The sequence below is a fragment of the Ambystoma mexicanum genome, chromosome 10, assembly GCF_040938575.1.
Source record: "Ambystoma mexicanum isolate Mex_15411 chromosome 10, UKY_AmexF1_1, whole genome shotgun sequence".
Lineage (NCBI taxonomy): Eukaryota > Metazoa > Chordata > Amphibia > Caudata > Ambystomatidae > Ambystoma > Ambystoma mexicanum.
In genome coordinates, this window is record NC_090932.1 from 1,533,560,626 (window position 1) to 1,533,581,058 (window position 20,433).

The 20,433-nt window shown below is 49.5% G+C and overlaps 1 protein-coding gene across 1 annotated transcript in view; it reads right to left on the bottom strand.

Annotated features, from left to right (window-relative positions):
* GCN1 (GCN1 activator of EIF2AK4) overlaps nucleotides 1-20,433 on the bottom strand; it is a 1,783,851-nt gene that overhangs the window by 747,317 nt on the left and 1,016,101 nt on the right. Inside the window, exon 28 of the mRNA XM_069619734.1 lies at nucleotides 4,348-4,491. Within this exon, the coding sequence (XP_069475835.1) occupies nucleotides 4,348-4,491 (144 nt within the window). The remainder of the gene's footprint in view (nucleotides 1-4,347; nucleotides 4,492-20,433) is intronic.

Consider the following 20,433-nt stretch of genomic DNA (forward strand, 5'->3'; position numbering starts at 1 on the left):
GCTGGTTTCTTCCCTGGCAGTGCAACAACCTTCATCTTTCCTCCAAGTCGAGATCTTCTCTTCCCCTGGACGACGCCGAGACTTGCACCCGCTGCCAGGAACAACTGCCACCGCTGGAGGATCCTACCCACTTTAAGGTACCGTGTTCCACCTGGCTTCCCTTGCCACCGACTGTAGGGGGTAGATTTATCCCCCGGCTTTCGAACCTGGGTTAGCCTGGGACACCCTGGCTAAACTTTTCTGAACCTCTCTAAACTCTTTTCGAACTCTCTGTAAGACTTTCAAAGCCTAGTGTAACTGTGTGATCTTGGGCGCATTTGTGCTCTGCTCTCTCTAAGAGTGGGCCCAGCCTATGGACTTTGGCTCACAAGTGACTTTTGCTCTTCTGCCTGGCTAAAAGTGTTTCTAAATCTTAGAGTGGTGTATCTTCCCATATTCTGTCTTTTTCCCTCCCTTCTTCATGAACTTATTGGAGTGCCATCTATAGTTAAGCGCTCACCTCTGTCTGGAAATAAGTGGTGTAGCATTGAGCAGTAATCTTAAAATTTCACAATGAAGAGATATTAACTCAAAAGTATCAAAGCTAGAGTTGCCTGCGAGAAACATAACTAAACACGATGGCGGAAATAAATAATCTGAGGGAACTTGCAGCGTGAGGGATCATGGGTACAGTGGAGGTCACACTAGAGCAGAGGTCTTCAAACTGTGGGCCACGCCCCACAAGGGGCACGAGAGCCCAGCATGAAATGTAAAAAAACTTTAGATTGGTGGAAATGGGCAGGGGCAGCTCACATGGTCGGACTGGAACATACAGCTGTCTCAGGCACCAATGCGAAAGTGGCCGCAGTTGCAAATGGATATTCATTCCTTTAGTCACAGACTGTTTGAATAGTAATCAAGTTTTTTGTTAAACTGTAAGCAAAGTGTAATGCTTAAAGAATATATATTCAGCAACAATTGTCAAAATTACTAGCTGCATAGTGAAGTAACTCAAACTACCGCATATTGGCCAAAAAAGTGGCCCTTTTGACTGGCCCACACTAGCATTTTTGGTATGGGTATTGCCCTATAGGCCAGTCTGAGCCTGGCGGCTCATCCATAATGGGCGAGGGGCGTCCATCCAGTAGCCCCTTACCCATTATGGAGGAGCAGAGGCGCCAGCCCAGTGAAACACTGAGCACTCCCCTAGCCGCTTTTTCCAGCTGAGGGAGTGCTCCTCGGCTGGCTGATCTGTCAAAGGGAAGTACCGTTTCCCTTTGACAGTTCAGTTCCCCAGCTGCACATGCTCACTGAGCCATGCAAGGCTGGGGGCGTTTTGCCTCGCCAGCCTTGCATAGCTCATTGGAAATGCTGGCTGGGGCACTCACTGCACGTCTATGTGCGAGGGGGAGCTCCTGCGCCTCATCGCAAATACGCACAGAGCAGCCTGGAGAGGGGCATTTCAGCACCCACACGCAGGCTCCTGCAGAAGGTGCGTTTATGTTCATTTTTATTTAATTAAGTGTATGGATGCATGTATGCTATGGGTGCTTGTGTGAATGATCGAGTAATTGCTATGTGAACGTGTGTGTTTTGGTCCATCGAGCGGATTTTGATGAGGCGGAGGGTAGAGGTGGGCAGGAGGGTTGTACAAAGGCATTTAAAAATTCCTTTGTTGCACAATCCCCCTACCCGCCCAGCCAAAATCAGTTCTCCTTCTGAGGCGCTGTGGAGCCCAGGGGACAGGGATGGTATTTCTTTTTTACTGGATATCTATCATAGATGTCCAGTCAAAAATACCATGCTTTATCCCTTGGCCCTCCGGCGCCTTGCATACACACATAGTCAGGTTGATTGTGTTAGGCACTGTGGGGCCCAGGGGACTGGGATGGTTTCTTCTTTCTGGACATCTATCATAGATGTCGGGGTAAAAGTATGCTCTAAATTTTAATGCAACATTTGTACCCATTAAAAGATTAATGGGAGGAAACCCCCCAAATCTCCTTTCATTGGTCCGGGATCTACTCGGTCGCTATGGCATATCTGGTAGAAATACTTATGCCCCTCCACTGGACCTGGGAGTGTGCTGGGAGCAATGGACCTACTGTCGATTTGGCATTTTGGAGGGCAGGAGGCCCGGCTTGCCCACATTTTGCTCAGGGGGGGGGGGGGGGGGCAAATTGAAAACCACTGCACTAGGGATAGAAATACAAACACGCCCAGTCAACATCCCTTTTCGAACTTAAAAAATGTCATGTGCAATACTCTGCAGCTACCACTAGAAGTTGGCCTATGCAAAGCACTCAATTCTAAGCAAATCCACAAGCCTCACATTTTATATTTTTAGTATTGTGTGATAACATTACCTACTCCATTCATTTTTCTATTTTGTTTCTTGGCCAACAATATAGTATTTGTATAAGTGCAATCCTTGCATATTTCATTGTGTAGACTCATTGTGGACCCCTGACCCCACTCACCTCTCCTGAGACTTAGCCTTGACAACTCTCCATGCTACCTTGACTGGATTGGCTAAACTCCCTGAAGTTTTGGCTGTTATCTATAACTAGGGTGGCGGCCTCGTAAATCTGTCCATCAGGCCAGAGTTTAGAAAGCCATTGTTACATGGAAGGACTTTCTTAAAGGTATATTCCTTTTCCTTCAGACGTTGTGGGTGATCCAGCATTGCCTGGAGTCAAACAAAAGGAAGTTATGTTTTCCATTACATAAGGCAGTCCCATAGATGCAGATAAGGTGGCTTGCATAGGTAGTTTCCTGTGGGAATAGGAGTCCTTGCCCCTAAAGGGGAGTAACGCCCAGTAAGGTGCCACTTGCCAAGCACTTGGGAGGGTCTTTAAGAGCGGCCTCACCTCACTAGCATCAAAGGGGGTGTCTCCAGTAGACAAATGGCAACAGGGTTCTCCTGTACTGTGTTGGGTGATGTCAGGCAAAGTGCCCACGAGCAGTTCATATTACACACGCCATTTTGATGACTGTGGGTGCAGCTAACTGAGCATGAATTATGGATAGGATATGTTATGTTAATATTCAAGTGTTACTTTGTGTTTAAGTTGATAAACATTATATCTGCACACACGTAGAAAGATAAAATGGCAAAACCTTGAAATTAGGTGTAAAAACACAATTCATAATGCGTATTATGATGATATGATATGGCAATTGTAACGTGCCTATACACAAGTGGTTCAATGCAAGGCAGGGAACCCACAGATGGAAATATGACCATTATTAAACATGCATTACATGCACATTGAAATGACTTTGAGAAACTGGTTTTGCAGAGTTTCAGGGCCAGAGAAAGGGTACATAACTAACTATGACCTTGTAGATGGTCCGCTCAGCTAAAGGAGCCAGCCATGGGTTTTATTACCTGGTAGTATCATAGAATGCAAATGTAATCTCTTAAATGCATGTGAGCTTGAAAGCAGGTTCTGGTCATCCGTTTGACCAGCAATAACCAAGGCCATGGTAGTGGATACACAATTGTTTTCTCAGGGTGAAACTAGAGACATACTTGCTGAAGTGGCAGTCATATAAATAAGAATGTCAATGGGGCAAGTAAACCGGGCGGATGAGATAGCCAACAATACTTCAAAGAGAACTTGTTTGCTCAGCTTTTCCACATATCGCTAAAGTATCTTTACCGACCATGTGCAATGACAATTAATGTTAAAGGGCTTAGGCCAGTTGCTACTGGTAATGAATTATGTTTGCACACAAATGTTTAACTTTTTGATGACATAACACGGACATATCCTAAAAGGTGGTATGTTTTACACATGTGCTGGAGATGGTAGTTAAGGTACCGGCCACAAATGAGAATTTAGGAATTGGAGAGATGAGATTTCATTCAAGAGGTTTTGTCCAATCATATGTGGGGGGTGGATTGTAATAAAACATATGGGAGTGTATGTGTCAACTTATGTGGTTCGTTGAGACTTGGGCTAGTTTGGCTCTGTGGCGTCATCTAACTGCTCCCCGGACGATTGTACAATAAACTTGCTTTACGTACAAAACATGCTCTTGTTCCTCAGGTGGTGGACCAATATGGGTTAAGCTAATTAGAGGTCCGCCCCCACAAGCGGTAGCCCTAAGGACTGACCAGTTCACCAAAAACAAAGTGCATTTAGCTAGGGAGTGAGCTTTAAAAAGACCTTACTCCCAAAATTCAGGTTAGGGTCACCAGTCAGCAGAAACACTTTTTACTAATAAAATTGTATTTATCACACTGCTAGGACTCCAAAATCAAAATTATCCATATTATATTGCAGCAACCAATAAACCAGAGGACTTGCAACACAAATGTTAAATGGTGGCCAGCCTAGCACATATCCTTATCACACTTACCCGTAGAGAGGCATCTCGCACATTTGCGCATGGGGATTGCAGTGCCTGAAGTAATACGTCAACCTCTTCCTGCTCTGCATAAGCACAACCGTCCTCTCCACTACTGCTGGTGCAAAGAGCCGTCAGGGTGTTTGAGGCCAGGATCTGATATTAGAAAATAAACATGTACAAATATTTTTAACTCAACATGTAGTGGTTAGTCATCAGCACAGTTGTAAAAACTACCTATATTCATTAGTCCATCGTAACAAAATAGGCTGCTCTTCAGCTCAAATTAGATTGCCTATCTCCCTGCATCTTCCATCTAGTCCAAATTCTGGCACCATTCGTTAACCTTGCATTTTATTTTACCTCAACGTGTACACTGCACCAAATTGAACATTTGCCCCAAATGATAGTTTCAACTTAGTACTGTTCATGCACCAAAAGGTTTAAAACGTTGAATCCCCTCACAACAATGGCCATAAAGTTATTCCTTCAGCTGGTCACAAAATACTACCAAGGCTTTAATTCCTTGTGAAAAACACCAGCGTCATTGACACTGCCAACAATATACACTTTATAAACCCTTTTTGCACGTCTTTTTGTTACTCACAACTGTAGTACCACTTAGGAGTTAGCACTTTTCTTACACCTAGAATATTGCACGGTGCAATGCCACCCAGAAACAAATTCTGAAGTGACTTGCAAGTAAAGAATAAATTACTTACCAGTCAGCAATGTTCTTTCTGGTGAACAGTCTTCGCCTGGATTCCTAATCTTTGATACCTGGTTAGGGAGAATTCTCAAAAATGTGCTAATTCCGCTCTACCTTACAGAGTCCCAGCTCCTTTGCTGGATTTTGAGGACTTTCATTTTTTACCTGGAGAGAGAGACCATTTTTCCTCACTCCCCTTAATGTATTTTTTCTGTGATTTGAACTCTGTTTCTTTTGGTTGTGGAGTCTGACAAACTCAATAGGCATCATCTTTTACATTGTGTCACACAGCACCTTCAGAGCACCGACACAGGGAAGTTTTCTAGATTTCCCAAAGGTTTAAACACCTTCTCTTGGATAAACTACTGTTTCCAAGATCAGTAAAGTGAAATTGACTTTACTTACGCTTGTATCTTTCTAGACCCAGCACACACTATCTTACAATAGGGTGCTGGAGGGGTTACTTAGTATCCCCCTTTATCTAGTTTCTCATGTAACATTTTTATGTTACCCTTTCTACAATTAATGGCTGGTGACAGTGGTTTATTTTTTACTACCATTAAGTGTTTTTACTGTGGGCTGCCACTGCAGCTACAGTAGAGCACCCATCGGTGCCATTTTTGTCAAAAATGGCCCGGTCTTCTTTTTTCTCCATTTCTTTGTGGAAAAGTCCTTCTTGAAATTTACTCTGCATGCCAAACCAGGTTTGGTCCCTTTGTTTGCTTTGTCTTTGGCGGGATTCACGAGTGAAGCCCACCTCTGGCTCCAGAGTGTCTGGCAGGGGCAGGAAGTGAGGGAGGTGCCCGAAACTCCCTGTGCTTAATCCCATTGGTTACAGGAATGCACCCAAAGGTGATTGGCCGGCTGGCTGTCCGGAAAGGACAGCCACCCTGCTGTTCGACTGGCAGCAAGGCTGAAATTAACTGGAGAAACCTGCATAAAAGGCAAGGGTTTTTGGTTTGGAAGACACGAAGAAGGAATCTGAAGAAGAACTCGGAAGAGAGGCCTGCTGCAACTCTTGGACCATTGGTTTGCCCGTTGAAAGCCCTGCTGCTGTGCTGAAGTTCCAAATTCGCCTCGACTAGAGAAGCCCTGCAAAGATTTCTCTGCTTGAGTTGGTGGGACCAATCAACTCCAAAGTGAACTCGTCTGGACATCCTCTCAGAGCTTGCTGTACTTCCTTGCTGCTGCAGGAACCGAAGTGCCAGGGAGAGGAACGCCAGATTGGAGTGAATCGCTTTTTAGTTGGCCAAGAGCTACAGGAAGATCCTCCGGACTCCCAGGAAGCAGTACTGATTGAGCCTGAGCCACCTCAACAGAGTGCTGAACCCCGATGCAAGGATAGCCCGTCTCGACACCAAGAACCGCGGTGGTGTTATTTGCTATAGATGCAAGGAACTGAAACTGCCAAGTGCCACAGAATTGAAGTTTGCCCTTTACTGCTGCTAAACGTCCCATTGCAGTGCAGGTCGTCCTCCCGATATTCTCCAGACGTCTCCCTCTTGTCCCCACGACTGAGGCCCAGGAAGGAACAAGTTACTTACCTGTAACTGGTGTTCTCCAGCATTGGTCTGGCATGGATTCACATGCGCATGAATATTCCTGTCAGGCTTGGAATCCTCAGTAAAGAAAAAAATCTGTTTCATTTCTGAACTGTCTTTCTCCTAACAACCAATCTCTGGTCGCTGGGTCATACTGCCCCCAGCCAATGACTGCCCTCTACCCAAGCCCCTCCTCTGGCAGCCATCTTCAGATTTGGTAGCATATTAAGTGGCAGTAGGAGCAAGAGAAGAGTGGCAGAGGGGTAGGTGGGAGAGTTCGCATGTGAATCCATGCCAGACCCATGCTGGCAAAGAACAAGTTACTTACCAAACTGTTAACGTTCTTTCGATGGGATGTTCCTCCGACGTATTCCACATCTATGACATGTAATGTACACAGCTGTGGACATTACATGTCATAGATGTGGAAGATTTCGGAGGACACAATCCCTCCAAACAGTTACAGGTAAGTAACCTATGCCTTCTCCAGCCTGGGGTCTTGCATGGATTCACATGCTTGTGAATAAAGAATGCATAGCAGTACACACATTCAAAACCACGGGAGGTGGCAAGGCTCAACATTAAGCAGCTCAACATTAAGCATCTCTTACCTCATCAACAGGCTCACCTTCAATCGAACAGGTTGCGCATCAATGCTTGGCCGACTCTTGACTCCTCCCTGGTATCCCTGTTGACGCAGTAGAATCTCAAGGTGGTGTGCGTTGACCTCCACGTAGCAGCACTGCGGATGTCCAGCAGGGGCACACAAGTCAGGAACGCTGTAGTTGCATCAATCGCTCTGGTCGAATGTGCTCTCAGACGGCCAGGCAACGGTCGGTTTGCCAACCGGTGACAATGGGTGATGCAGCCGGAGACCCACCTGGAAATGGAAGCCTTGGAGAGGGCCTTCCCATGGTTCACAGGGCCAAAGTTCACAAAAAATTGCGACGTCTTCTGGAAACTCTTTGTGCGGTCCACATAGAACTTCAGCACTCTAGCCATATCCTGAGAGTGCAAAGTCCTTTCAACCGGCGACGAAGGCATCGGAAAAAACACGCAACACCAAGGGCTCGTTTAGATGAAAGTCAGACGGCACCTTGGGCATGAAGGAGGGTTGCATCCGCAGCACCACGCTCGTGTAGTGAAAAGTCAAGTAAGGTGGCTTACAGGACAGGGCCTGAATCTCGCTCACCCGTGGTGCAGAGGCGATGGCCACGAGGAACGCTGTTCTCCATGAGAAAAACTTTAGCGGAGCTGTATGCATAGGTTCGAAAGGAGGACCCATGAACCTAGTCAACACCACATTGAGTTCCCACACCAGGGCCGGAGCTTTCACAAGCGGGAACGATCAGAATAGTCCTTTGATGAACTCCTTAACCAAACTGTGTGACCATAAGGACGACCGTCCCAGAGATCTTGTGTAGCAGGAGATAGCCGCCAGATGAACTTTGATGGAGGCATGGGCCAGTACCGTCTTGGCCAGCGACTGCAAATACCTGTAGAGCAGTGACTCTTAGAGGATGCACGCATCAAACGGCAAACCTCTTCCATTTAAGTCTAACATTTAAGCATAGACAATGCTCTGGCCTTGGCATGCACCTCCTTCCCGTCCGCTGGGAGATCGTAGCCTCTGGACTCCAACGCTGCAGGAGCCAGGCTTTCAGGTTCAGCGATCCTGGGCTGTGGTCTAGAATTGAGCCTCCTTCCCGGGCGAGAAGATCTGCGACCACTGGAAGCTTGACTGGAGGGGACGCAGACATTCTGAGAAGGTCTGGGTACCATATATCGGTCTCTACCACGCTGGTGCGACGAGGATCATACCGGGACCGTCTAAGTTGATTGATGGGTCGAAGAAGCAACGGAGGAAATGCATACAGAAAATGGCTGTCGCAGGGTAAAGAGAATTTGTCCCTCATGCTCCCCGGCTGGGGAAACCTGCTGGCAAACCTCCGGCACTTGGTGTTCATCGCCGTTGCAAAGAGATCGATCTGGGGATTGCCCCATCGTCTCAACAGGTGATCCACTTGGTCCTGCCGAAGCTCACATTCTTGGCAAGAGCTAAATTCCCTACTGAGAGTGTTGGAAACAGTGTTCTTCACTCCAGCCAGATGAAACGTGATGAGGAACATCCCCTGGGCTACGGCCCTGTGCAATAGGTCCTGCGCTTCTTTGGAGAGCACCAGGGATCTGGTGCCCCACTGCTTCATGATGCAAAACATTGTGGTGGTATTTCCTGTGAAGACCCGCATCACCTTGCCCTTGAGACGGAAGGAAGGACTTGAGGGCCCAAAACACTGCTCGCAGCTCCAGCACGTTGATGTGCACAGTCTTCGTCAGCCACAGGCCTCTTGCGTGAAGACTTCCGGTGTGAGCTCCCCAACCTTCCAGAGAGGCGTCCGTCGTGACCATCCCCTGGTGTGATGGGGTCTGGAAGTCATGCCTCAGGACAGATGTGCGCAAACTTCCCACCATCCCATCGCCCGACGGAAGCTTTCGTCGAGAGTGATCCTGTCCTGGAAGCTCCCCGACACCTGTATCCAACGGTCATCGAGGAACTCCTGTAGTGGATGCATCCGTAGCCTGCACAGTCAGATGAGGTAGATGCATGACGACATGCCGAGCAGAGACCTGATGTTCCTCACCGTGGCGACCTTAAGTGACAACAACCGATGCACCATGCCCAAAATGGCCACTATCCTTTCTTCTGACGAAGACGCCAGGCACAACGCTGTGTTGAGTCGGGTTGCCAGAAACAGTGCGTCCTGCGATGGAGTCAAGCAGGACTTTGCATAGTTCACAGAGAACCCCAGTTCTGTCAGAAGGCGGATGGTCCTTGCCGTCTGAACGACGGCAATGTCCCTTGAGCTGGCCCGGATGAGCCAGTCGTACAAATACATGTAGACGTGGACCCCTGTAGTCGTAGATGCGCCGCCACCGGCGCCAGGCAATTGAAGACCCTTGGCGCCGACATCAATCCGAAGGGAAGGGCCTTGAATTGGTAATCCATCCCCTGAACCACAAAGCGCAGAAACTTGCAGTGTCCCTTGTGAATGGGTATGTGGAAGTAAGCATCCTCCAAGGACAGCAACGACAGTCTCCCTCTTCGAGCTGTCCGAGCACGTGCTGAAGAGTTACCATCCAGAACTTTTGGGACTTGATGCATTTGTTTAATCGACGGAGGTCTAGGATGGGCCTCCGGTCTTAATTTTTACGAGTAAGTACCGCAAGTACACTCTGGAGCCTCTTTGGAACGAGCTCCATCGCGCCTTTCTTTAGCATGGCTTCACCTCCAGCAGCAGCTGAGGGACGTGGTTTTCCTGCCGGGCCACTTGTGGTATTGGGGGACACTTCAGTTGAAACTCCAAGTTGTGTCCGTGAGCGAGAGCCTCCAGCACCAATCGGTCAGTGGAGATGGTATTCCACATGCTGCCAAGTTCGCCAGGCGGCCTCCCACCGGAGTGCACAGGTGGGGGCCCGACGCCACCGCCATTTCGATCCTGTTTGGACGTAGAAGGACCACCTTGGGGACCCTGGCGACAATGTACTTGCCCTTTGAAATTCTTGGCACAGCCCCTGTTGGTTTCCTGGGCCAAAGAGCCAGAGGGTTGGCAGTAGGAAGAGGAACCCCCACCAAACTTTTGGAGGATCCTTGCGACTTGCTGCCTGAGGCCCGAAAGGACGGTCTTCGCTGCTGAAGCGTGCCCATGGCACGAGCCGTCTCTGTGTCTGGTGTCTGTCTTGATGCGACTCATCTACATCCTTCCCGAACAGATTGGCCCTGTCGAAGGGCATGTCCACCACCCTCGACTGAACGGCGTGATGAAAATTGGTGGCCTTAAGCCAGTCCCGATGACGAAGGCAAACGCTGTTGCCCATTTGGCGGAAGCCTGTGTCGGCGATGTCTGGCCACCGTGATGGCGTGGTCCGATGCCACCTCGCCATCCTGCAGAATCTCCAATGCTTCCAACCTCTTGTCGGGGAGGAAGTCCAGAATGGGAGCCATCGTGAACCACAGCTCCATGTCGTAGCGTGCGACGCGTTGGTGACCTTGATAGTAGTCGCCGCTGAGGAGATAACTCACCGTCCAATGGCATCTAACTTCTTCCTCTCACTGTCTGAAGGGGTGGAGGCCGAAGCTGTGATGCTGAAAATGCATCAGACGGACAGAGCCTCCGCATTCTTGTCCTTCATTGCTTTTTATCATGTGTTCAGTCTTGTTTTCCGTGCAGAAGTTCATGCGGGACTCCTGGCGGTGCAACTTTTTTTTTGGTCGTTGTGAACAGACCCTTGTGATACCCTTATGGCCATGGGTGGGAGTACAACCCTGTACTCCTAGTGTATGTTTTTGGGCACCTGCGTGTGGCCCACAGAGCAGGGTACAGGCTAGTGGCAGCTCCGTGCTGGGATGACAGGTGCCCTGAGCATCCTCCATTTTGGGATGCCGAGGCGCTGTCATTGGAATCAGTGGATTTCTGATGAACAAGATGGCCCCGTGGCCCCTTGCTTTCCATCGCCTGTTACTTTCTTCCCGAAGTCCCAGGAAGCCTTGCCTCTCTCCCTTCCCCCTGACTGGCTGTTGGGTGGAAGTCCACACCAGACCGCCTGGAGCCTTCCCAATGACTGTATGTTGTGGGTACGCCCGTGGGGTGGGACCTGAGTGAATGGAGTGTGTGACGAATACGCATTTCCTGTTATCGGTGTCTAGTATCTGGTGTGTGACACAGACTGAGACAGCCTTGCCCGAAATTGGTATGAATGCAGTGTGGAGTGTTGAATGGCTGGTTACTTGTCCCAATACACATTACTTGTGAGTGCCTGGAGAGAAGTGAATGGCCTGAATGCACTGTGAGCCCGATTGGCTGCCAGCCTGCCTGAATGAATGATTGGCTGCTGTGCGTGAATGAGAGACCAAATAGTATATCTGGGGACCTCTCACTGCTAGAAACCATTCAGAAGCTGAAAGCGAAACTGATGCTTAACTTTGAGGCACGGTGGAAGAAGGATTACGGTCCTTCACTGATCTCAAAGCTGCATGACCGTCAAGGAACTGAGGCAAGAGGACCTGGTAAAGAGACCTCTTCCCGAGCTATGAGGGACCATCGTTTATCAGCTAATCTTCACCAAGGCTCCCCGGAAATCAGACCATTGAAAGGCTGCCGACCGGACAAGGGGGATCGCTGAGGAAGCTGAAGTGATGCATCCACACCTTGCCGTCCATCACAGTCGACTGAGATCCCAGAGGTATCGCTGTGACCTAGTCGACTGGAGCCGCCATCCTCGATTTCCTAAGAAACACTTTGAATCAGGGACACCCTTACTCATCACCGTCGACCGCTTCCCTCCTGACGGAGATAGTCATGGTCGTCGACGACCTACGATAATCCGCCGATGAGTTTCCTGCCACCCTGCCCACCTCAAGCACACCAGAGAAGATCCAGATGTCAGCCGTGGTCCCGTCCCCGGTCACCGACGACCTTGCTGGGCAAAAGTTCTTCATTGACTTTGCAGCAACGAACCATCGTCGTTGAGGTGCACCGCACACCGCACCTGTCACAGGACGTTTTCGACCGATCGTCAACGAGCACCGCAAGGACCGGAGCTGCTGCCACAACAGCAACTTTCACCTTTTTCTTCATCCAGGAAATACGACGACCCGTGGCTCCTGCCTTAAAGGGAGTGCACTCAAGAAAGGCCCATCGACGACCCGACAAAGAACTCTACAACACCAGGTGCATTGGGTTTGCAGAACCTTTAGAAAGACCCGAGACTATATTAAGTATATCTGGAAAGGGCTTGTCAATACGCTTTATTTACAGGTTGCCCAGGTGAAGGGGGATCCTCGCACAGAACGGTCTCTAGGTAACAGGAGACCATGGATTTAACTTGCATTCTTTCTGTGTCTATCGTTGACTCATCTTGCCATCTGATTCGTTTGTCCATTTGAACTGTTAGCAGTTGAGGCATTTCAAGGGAAGCGATAGTTAAGAGTGGTACCACGTAGACGTGTATATATTTGCCATTATAGTATTACCAGCGTACAAAGTGTGTTACTGTGATTGTGTACATAACGTGAACCTCATGTATATAAAGAGCTGTGTTTTCACTAACAGTGTGTGGACATTCCTTTGTGGGTGCTTGGGGACTACAGTGTACTTGAGAACCACGCTGCATCAACTCCTGAGAGCTGAATCTTTGATTGCTTGTCCATGCTACCACAGAGAATCTTGGCTGGGGTGCGCTGTGCCTCTCCTCTGCCATATTGAGAGCAGGAGTACAGACCCCCCACCCCCCCCAAACCCTCCAGTGCTTTACAGCCGCTGCCAACGAAGAGCCCGAAGAAGACTTCTTGGCTGCTGCTGAGATCACAGAGTCCAGGGACGGTTGAGTCCAGAGGCACTCGGCGCAGAGTCCAGCACCCTGTAATACTTCTCATAACGGTCCCTCTAAGCCAGGGCCGTGGAAGGGTTCTTCATGAGACACAAGCCCTCGTCCCAAATGTCATCCAGCACTGGGACCGAAAGGACAGTCTTCCTCTCCGCATCGCAGAACTGATAAAAGAAGCCCTCCTTCTCCTCCTCTGGAACGAGTTGCAAGAGCTCTAAAGTCCAGGAGATCATCGCGTGGAACGAGCGACCTGGGAGGTGGAGACGGAAGGTCTCCCCCCAACCTGCCGTTGTCCGTGCAATTGCCCGTCGTCGCAGTGTTAGGGTCTGTCATCGCTCGGGGGTGTCAGGGGGAGAGGGAGGCGATTGGTGGCATGGAGGCGGAGGATGCATCTTCCTCTTTGCCGGTGGTTCCTCTGTCGGAAGCAGTGCGACGGATGGGGCCACCGGCGTAACAGGCATCCTCGTCCTTATCTCTGAGAACAGAGTATGCAAAGCCGAGAGAATGTCCACTGAGATGTCTCCAGGTGGTTGTTGAGACGGAGAAGGAAACTGGGGAGGAGGCAGACCAGCGGATGGCCGCTCTGTTTCTCGACGTGCTGTTCCTCCTTGACTGCATCCTCATTGTCGCCTTTGTCGGAACCCCGGCCGTACACCTCCGCCTGGATGGTCCAGAGGTAAATAAGCTCCTCCTCTGAGAAGATATCCATGCCCTGGAAGGCTACTGCCCCTCCCCCCTCTTTCTCCGATACCAGCGTGTAAGGTTTCAGGGAAATATCTGGCATCTGCACCGGCGTATTCTCAATGGGCTGAAAAGTGAACTCTCTCCTGGGGGTTGGGTCTTGCAGATCCACCACGGCAACCTTCGCGAGGGATGCCACTACCCTTTCGATGAAGGGTTCGGCCTTCGTCAGGTGTACCTGGGCCTTCACGGACTGGACCAATCCCTTGTTCTGCATGGCCTGGGATGACCCTGAGACCTTTTCCTTTGGGGGAGGGTCAGAGCCTTGCTCCCCCTTGGCCTTCTCCGGCAGGGCGGTCTTGGGCTTCTCCTCGAGTGTGCCCGTATGGTCCGATTACCTTTTTGACGAGGATCCAGAGTGTCAGCTGGTGGTTGAAGGCGCTGGAGACGCTGCACTCGCCCTGGCCGCAGAGGAACCTATCGCAACGATAATCCCGGTGGCAGTGGACTTGCGGTGCATAGCCTTCTATTGTGCCCCGCGGGAGAGGCGCCCTCTAAGGTCTTAAAAGACTGTTCGGCTTTCTTGGGAGCTGGGGAGGCATGCTCATGGGAATCACCCGGTGCAGCGTCCTTGGCCTGCAGCCATTGCTTGAGCTGCCCATGCCGATCCTTCAGCGTGCGGGGCACTTTCTCCTGACAAAATACACAATCTTGCTCCTTGTGCATCGGGTACAGGCAATAAAGGCGTGAGAATGCTTGTCGTCCGAGAACACATTCCGTAAGCCGCAGTCGGAGCAAATCTTGAACAAGGGTACGGAATCCTTCTCCTCCAACATGGTCCATGTGGGGGTTGGCCTGAAGAACCTTCTGGAAGCCTCCACGAAGAAACTCGAGGAAATTCGCCCTTGAGGGGCGCTGAAGAATCCGAAAAACGAGTCTCCGTTAATCAGACAGATGATCGATGGAGCATAATAGCCTAAAACAGAACCACATTTATAGAGTATAATCACGGTAGAAAAGTTAGGGTAGATACCACTGCCACCAGCCAAGTCTTAGTGTTAAGAGAGCAAAATAAAGCTCAGAGAGGCACAGACGAAAAGGGACAGTATTTAACCCCTTCCAGTACTCCATGTAAAATGGGGTGTACTGGGTCTGCAGTTTAAAGCGACTATATAAAGTTAATGGCAACTTTACATGTTTCTGGGGGACAGTAGTCAGCCCCAGAAAAATGGAGTCAGGGGGAAGTCTCAAAGACGACCCTGTGTTACTGCACTGAAGGTGCTGTGTAACAAAAAATGGGGCTCCTGGAGTGGTGTAGCTCCAGAGCCCAAGATCACACACACAGTAGAAATACACATGGCAAAACACATGCAAGATTGGGAAAAAGGCTCACACTCTTACCAGGTGGAAAAAATAAACCCCAGAAATCCAGCAAAGCTGGTGAGGGACTCACTAGGTGAGGGAAATTAGCCATAATTGAGAATTCTCCCCAACAGCAACAATAAAATACACTTCAAAAATACACTTAAAAAATACACTCCTTCAGTTTCAGTTAAGCAAATAGATACCCTTTTTGGATGTGTCACACATTTCCGACACACTGTGGTGACTTCAATTGCTAGGACACACTGGACATTGATATATCACTTTCACACTTAAATGCAATATTGAGGTTGTGGAAAAAGGAAAAGGTTAGGGAAGGAAACAAACTTTACAAATTTCTCTGAACAGGTAAGTACTTTTCAATCTCCCAATGAAGTATAGGTTAACCCTTTCCCAGCTATAAAAGTAACTTATGTATGACTTTTTGAGGGACAGAAACGCAAAGTCAAAAGGTCAGAAGAGTGCAGTGAGCAGGACAGCCAATGTCAACTGAGCAGAGTCTAGGTGAGCTGAGGCACTTCTTGAAGAATGCACAAAAGTCTTGCACAATGTTATAGAGAGCCTGTTTGAAAAAGCATCACTGTTGGGCCACAAGCTGGGAGGCTAGTGAAAAGCAAAAGATGCAAGCAAATCTGCAAAGGGCGGCAAATGGAAGTCTCCAGTTAGAGCAGGCAAGCTACACACAACAAGAGGCAAGTACCCCTAGTTAGTACCTTAGGTCTGATGAAGGGTCCAGCTGGCTTCAGTTCCTGTTGTAGTTCTGCAGATCCTGTTCTTCATGGGCCAAAGTCGTGGGGACAAGAGGGAGGCCGTCTGGGGACTCCTGCACTACGGTTTGAAGGTCGGCAGCATCAATGGGCTTACTCCAGATCTGCGGCACTTCGCTTTAAAACCGCAGCTTTAAAAACGTTGCATTTATGTTTGCGGTCGCTTTTTCAGCGACCGCAAACATAAATACAACGTTCTTGTGTTGGAAAACGCTGCGGTTTTTCTTTACAAGTTTCTCAGGCTCCTCCGGCTCGGAGGAGCCTGAGAAACTCGGAAAGAAAAAACGCAGCGTTTTCCAACACAACCACATTGTGTTTCTGCCTGCTGTGGCTATCACTTTGGGTCTCCGGTGCTCCAGCACCGGAGACCCAAAGTGAAAGCCACAGCAGGCAGAAACACAACACGGTTGTTTTTACATGCCGCGTAGTGTTTCTGCCTACAGCTGATTTCCCATTTGGGGCTCTCGGGCTCCTTGTGGGGAGCCCGAGAGGCCCAAATGGGAAATGCTAAATGCTGCGTTGTTTCTGCCTAAATCTGCTTTCCCAGAGCCCCAAATGGGAAAGTAGATTTAGGCAGAAACAACGCGGTTGTTTTCCGCAATGCTGCGTTGTTTCCGGGCTCCTCCAGCCCGGAAAACTTAGAAAAAAAAACCGCAGCTAGTGCTTATTTTTAAAAAATAAATAAATAGCACTTACCGAGATTCAGCTGCAGCTTTCCTGCTCTGGTCTCCGGTCCCCGTCCTCCGCGTACAGCACTAATGAAGGGAAAGCCACCCAGCGGTAGCTTTTGTTTACTACAGCTAGCTGGCTTTTCCTTCATTAGTGCCGCAAAAGCAAAAGCCAGCACAGGAGGGCATCCATTTCACAAAATGGATGCGCCCATGTGCTTGCTTTTGCGAATTTTGAGCTTGAATAGCTCAAAATTTTACATAGGAAGTTTTAAAAAAGAGAATGCTAGTTTTTTTTTATGTTGCCTATCTATTTTTTAAATACATTTTTTTACTAGACCATGCCTTTAAGTTGAGGGAGAAGCCCAGCTTGAGAAGGGAGTGGCAGGTGACTGACAGATGGTCCAGGACTTGCTCGGGAGAGCGCGCCCTGATCAACCAATCGTCCAGGTAGAGGTAGACGTGAATCCCCCTTTCCTAGGATACGCTGCCACTACCACCATGAGCTTGGTGAAGACCCTCGGGCGAAGGTCAATCCCAACGGCAGGACCCGAAACTGAAAATGCAAGTCGCCAACCGCGAACCTCAGGAACTTCTTGTGCTTGGGATGAATCGGCACTTGAAAATAAGCGTCCTTGAGGTCGAGAGACACCAACCAGTCCTGAAGTTGAAGGGCCTGGAGGACTTGAGAGAGAGTAACCATCTTGAACTTGTCCTTCCTAAGGAGCTTGTTCAAACCACGCAAGTCCATGATGGGTCTCAATACCAGTCTTTCTTCGGAATCAAAAAATAAGGGTAATACCATCCCTTGTTCCTCTCCGCTACGGGCACCAGTTCTATGGCGCCTTTCTCTAGCGGGGATTGGATTTCCTGCGCAAGGAGCGGATCCGGACTCTTTAAAGAGACATTCCCTGGTGGATTGTCATGAGGCCTCTGCCGGAAAGGAAGACAGTAGCAGTGGGTTATGATCTCCAGAACCCATACATCAGAAGTAATGTCACGCCATTCCACAAGATGCTGTGCCAGCCTTCCCCCAAACGGTGAACCATGGCCTCATGACTGAGCTGAAGTGGCTGCGGCATTGCCGGAGGGTAAAGAGGCAAGTGCCTGAGCGGCCTTGGCACCACGAGCACCTTGTTTTCCACCTCTGGTACTCCTACGGTGGCCCCTTTGACTTGCAGCTCCTCTCGATCTACCAAAGGAAGGGTAGTATCGAAAGGAACCTCCCCTGCATTGCTGTACCCTAGATCTAAAAGGCGGAGGTTGGCGAACTGCAGCGCTCAATGACTTTGCTTCATCTTTGGAGGTCTGCAACCTCTCAAGGCTCCCGTCAGCCTTGCTGCCAAAAAGATGTTCACCATCAAAGGGCATGTTGAGAAGCCGGGCTTGTACATCAGGAGCAAACCCAGACTTCCGCAATTACGCAAATCTGTGCATTACGGTGCTCGCCGCCATGGACCGGCTGACACAATCGGCCACGTCCAGACCCGACTGAACGGATTCACACATGGCATCCTTGCCATCCTGAAAGAGAGCAAGAAAACCATCCCATTCCTCCCCTTCGGGAATATGTTCAGCAGCCAAAGAGACAATTCCACAGAGTGTGAGTGAAACGTGCTAAGGCACACACAGAGTTGGCTGCCTGTAAAGCCATACCCCCTGAAGAAAACACTTTCTTCGCCCAGCCATCAAAACGCTTGGCGTCCCTATCAGGAGGGATGGTAGGACGCCTGTTTTGCTGGGGCCGTAGCCGCATGCACCACCAAACTCTCGGGAGTGGGGTGTGTAGTCAAGTAGCTGGGGTCGCTGCTGGTTGGATGGTATTTTTTCAGCAAAGACTTTTTCACTGCCGGGAGACTCTCCGGAGCAGTCCAAGCTGCTGCCACCCTTCTTTGCAAGGCCATATGGAATGGCAGAACCGGGTTAGTTGGTGGACCTTGGTCCAAGATATCTGTCATGTCATCCTGCAGAAAATCCACTGGTGGCGCAGATCACCCCAAATACTCCGTCACCCTCGACATAAGCCGCCGGTACGAAGACTCGGCGTGCGTGCAGACCACTGGCATTGTGCAGAGACTGACGCAGGTCTTCCAACTGGCTATGACCAGAGAAGAGGTGGTCAGGAACCTCATCAGGAACCAACTCTTCCTCAGACCCTTCATCCACCGCAGAAATATAATCAAGAGGCTGGACTAAATCCCTGGATGAGGGCACAGAAAAAGGCACAACCACGTTTGTTGACTTGGCCAGAGCCTTCCTCTGGGTTTCCACCGGTCTCCGGGGAACCTCAGAGAAATCCTCGAAAGGCGTCGAGGGCGTCAACGTTGTGTGGCGCTGATGGCTTCGACACAGGCCTCGAGGGCAGAGCCCTGAGCATGTACTTCGACAGCCTCGGCGCCGATGGCTTCCTTAAAGACCCTACAGGCTCCGACGACCTCGATGGCATCGAGGACCGGGACCTGGAGCGGGCATGGCTAGAGCAATCCACCGTGTCCGACCGGGACCTCGAAGGTTCCCGTGATCGCGCTGACCGCTCGAGTCCGAAGATGTGCCAACGGTGGCTCTAGCACATTCCTTGCCGGCGTCTTTCGATGACACGGACGGAACAGAGCCCTGCGACTGAAAAATCACCATCATCTCCTTACAAAATGAATCCCATTCCGCAGGAGAGGAATGCTTGTTGGGACTCCGATGGGCGGAGTCCTCGGACGAGGAAGGCGACCAGTGACAGCGCTTCTGTGTGTGCCTCAAAGAGGCAGAGGAATGGCGGTACCCACTCCGGGACCGAGACCCCCCTGGACTTACGCAGACTATGCGAAGAGACGCCCCTCGAATCGTCGGTAGAAAGCCCAGTGGATTTCGACTTTCGGGGCTTGGACACCCTTCTGTAACGCTTACCTTAACTCTGCGGCGACACCACTCTCAATACTGATAACTTTCTTCTATGGGTGAGTTGTGCTCTACTAATTCTTTATCGCTACTCTCCTTCCTGAACCTTGTATCTAATGAGAGAACACAGGAACAACTAATTAGAAGGATCCTACCTATAACCAGGATTTAACTATAATTCCCACTGTTCTTTATAATTACCTGAGGTTTTTAAATGGTGAGCTCTCCATCCTGCAACTGGCAGGGGCGCTAGTTCTGAAGACTGAGGAAACAGAAGGGCTCGAAATTTCACTGGACGGAAGGCGCTGACGAGAAAACACGGAGTACTTTGGGGAAAACACTAAACCAGCCTGAAGAACTCGCACTTCTAATTCTCCCAGAACAGCTGTGTCAACAATGCATTAGTTCAATAAACGTTAGTAAACACACGCCTGAAGAGAATGCTTGCATAAGTGTTTCAAAAGTTTCTTCACAAAAGGGTGCGCGCCTAATGTGAAGCGGAAAAAAATTCTGTTCATAGATTTGTCAGGGAAAACATGTGCGCATGGTGTTGAAGGAACACTAGCGTGTGACGCATGACTAATTCCTAAAATGCACGTGCCTACTGAGGAGAGCGAATACACAGAGTGTCTAAACAACTTGTCACAAAAAATAACTTGTGCACAATTCAAAGAGCGGAGTGCATATATTAACTGCTTCACCTCATTCCCTTAAAAACTAACTCCAACCCTCGGTCCCTTGAAATTCTTTAATTACACAGCAAGGAAACTATGTCTAGAACAAGACACCCAAGAAGGAAAACTATACTTGCGGTGACTGTGAAAACCTCAGCACTACGGTAGCAAGGAATTCGAATGACTTGCTCTCAGGGAAAACTCGAACGGAGTAAATACCAGTGGAACAGATACAAGGGCAGGACTAAGGAAGTACAAGGACTGGGAAGAACACTACGGACTGTGAAGGGAAAATGCTGAGGAAATTATGCAGGAGCTCCGGACCGCGCTAAGCGTCTCTGAAGAGATTTCAGACGCGAAGCGTGGAACGAATCAGGGGAGGGGCTTAAATACCCAGTGAGG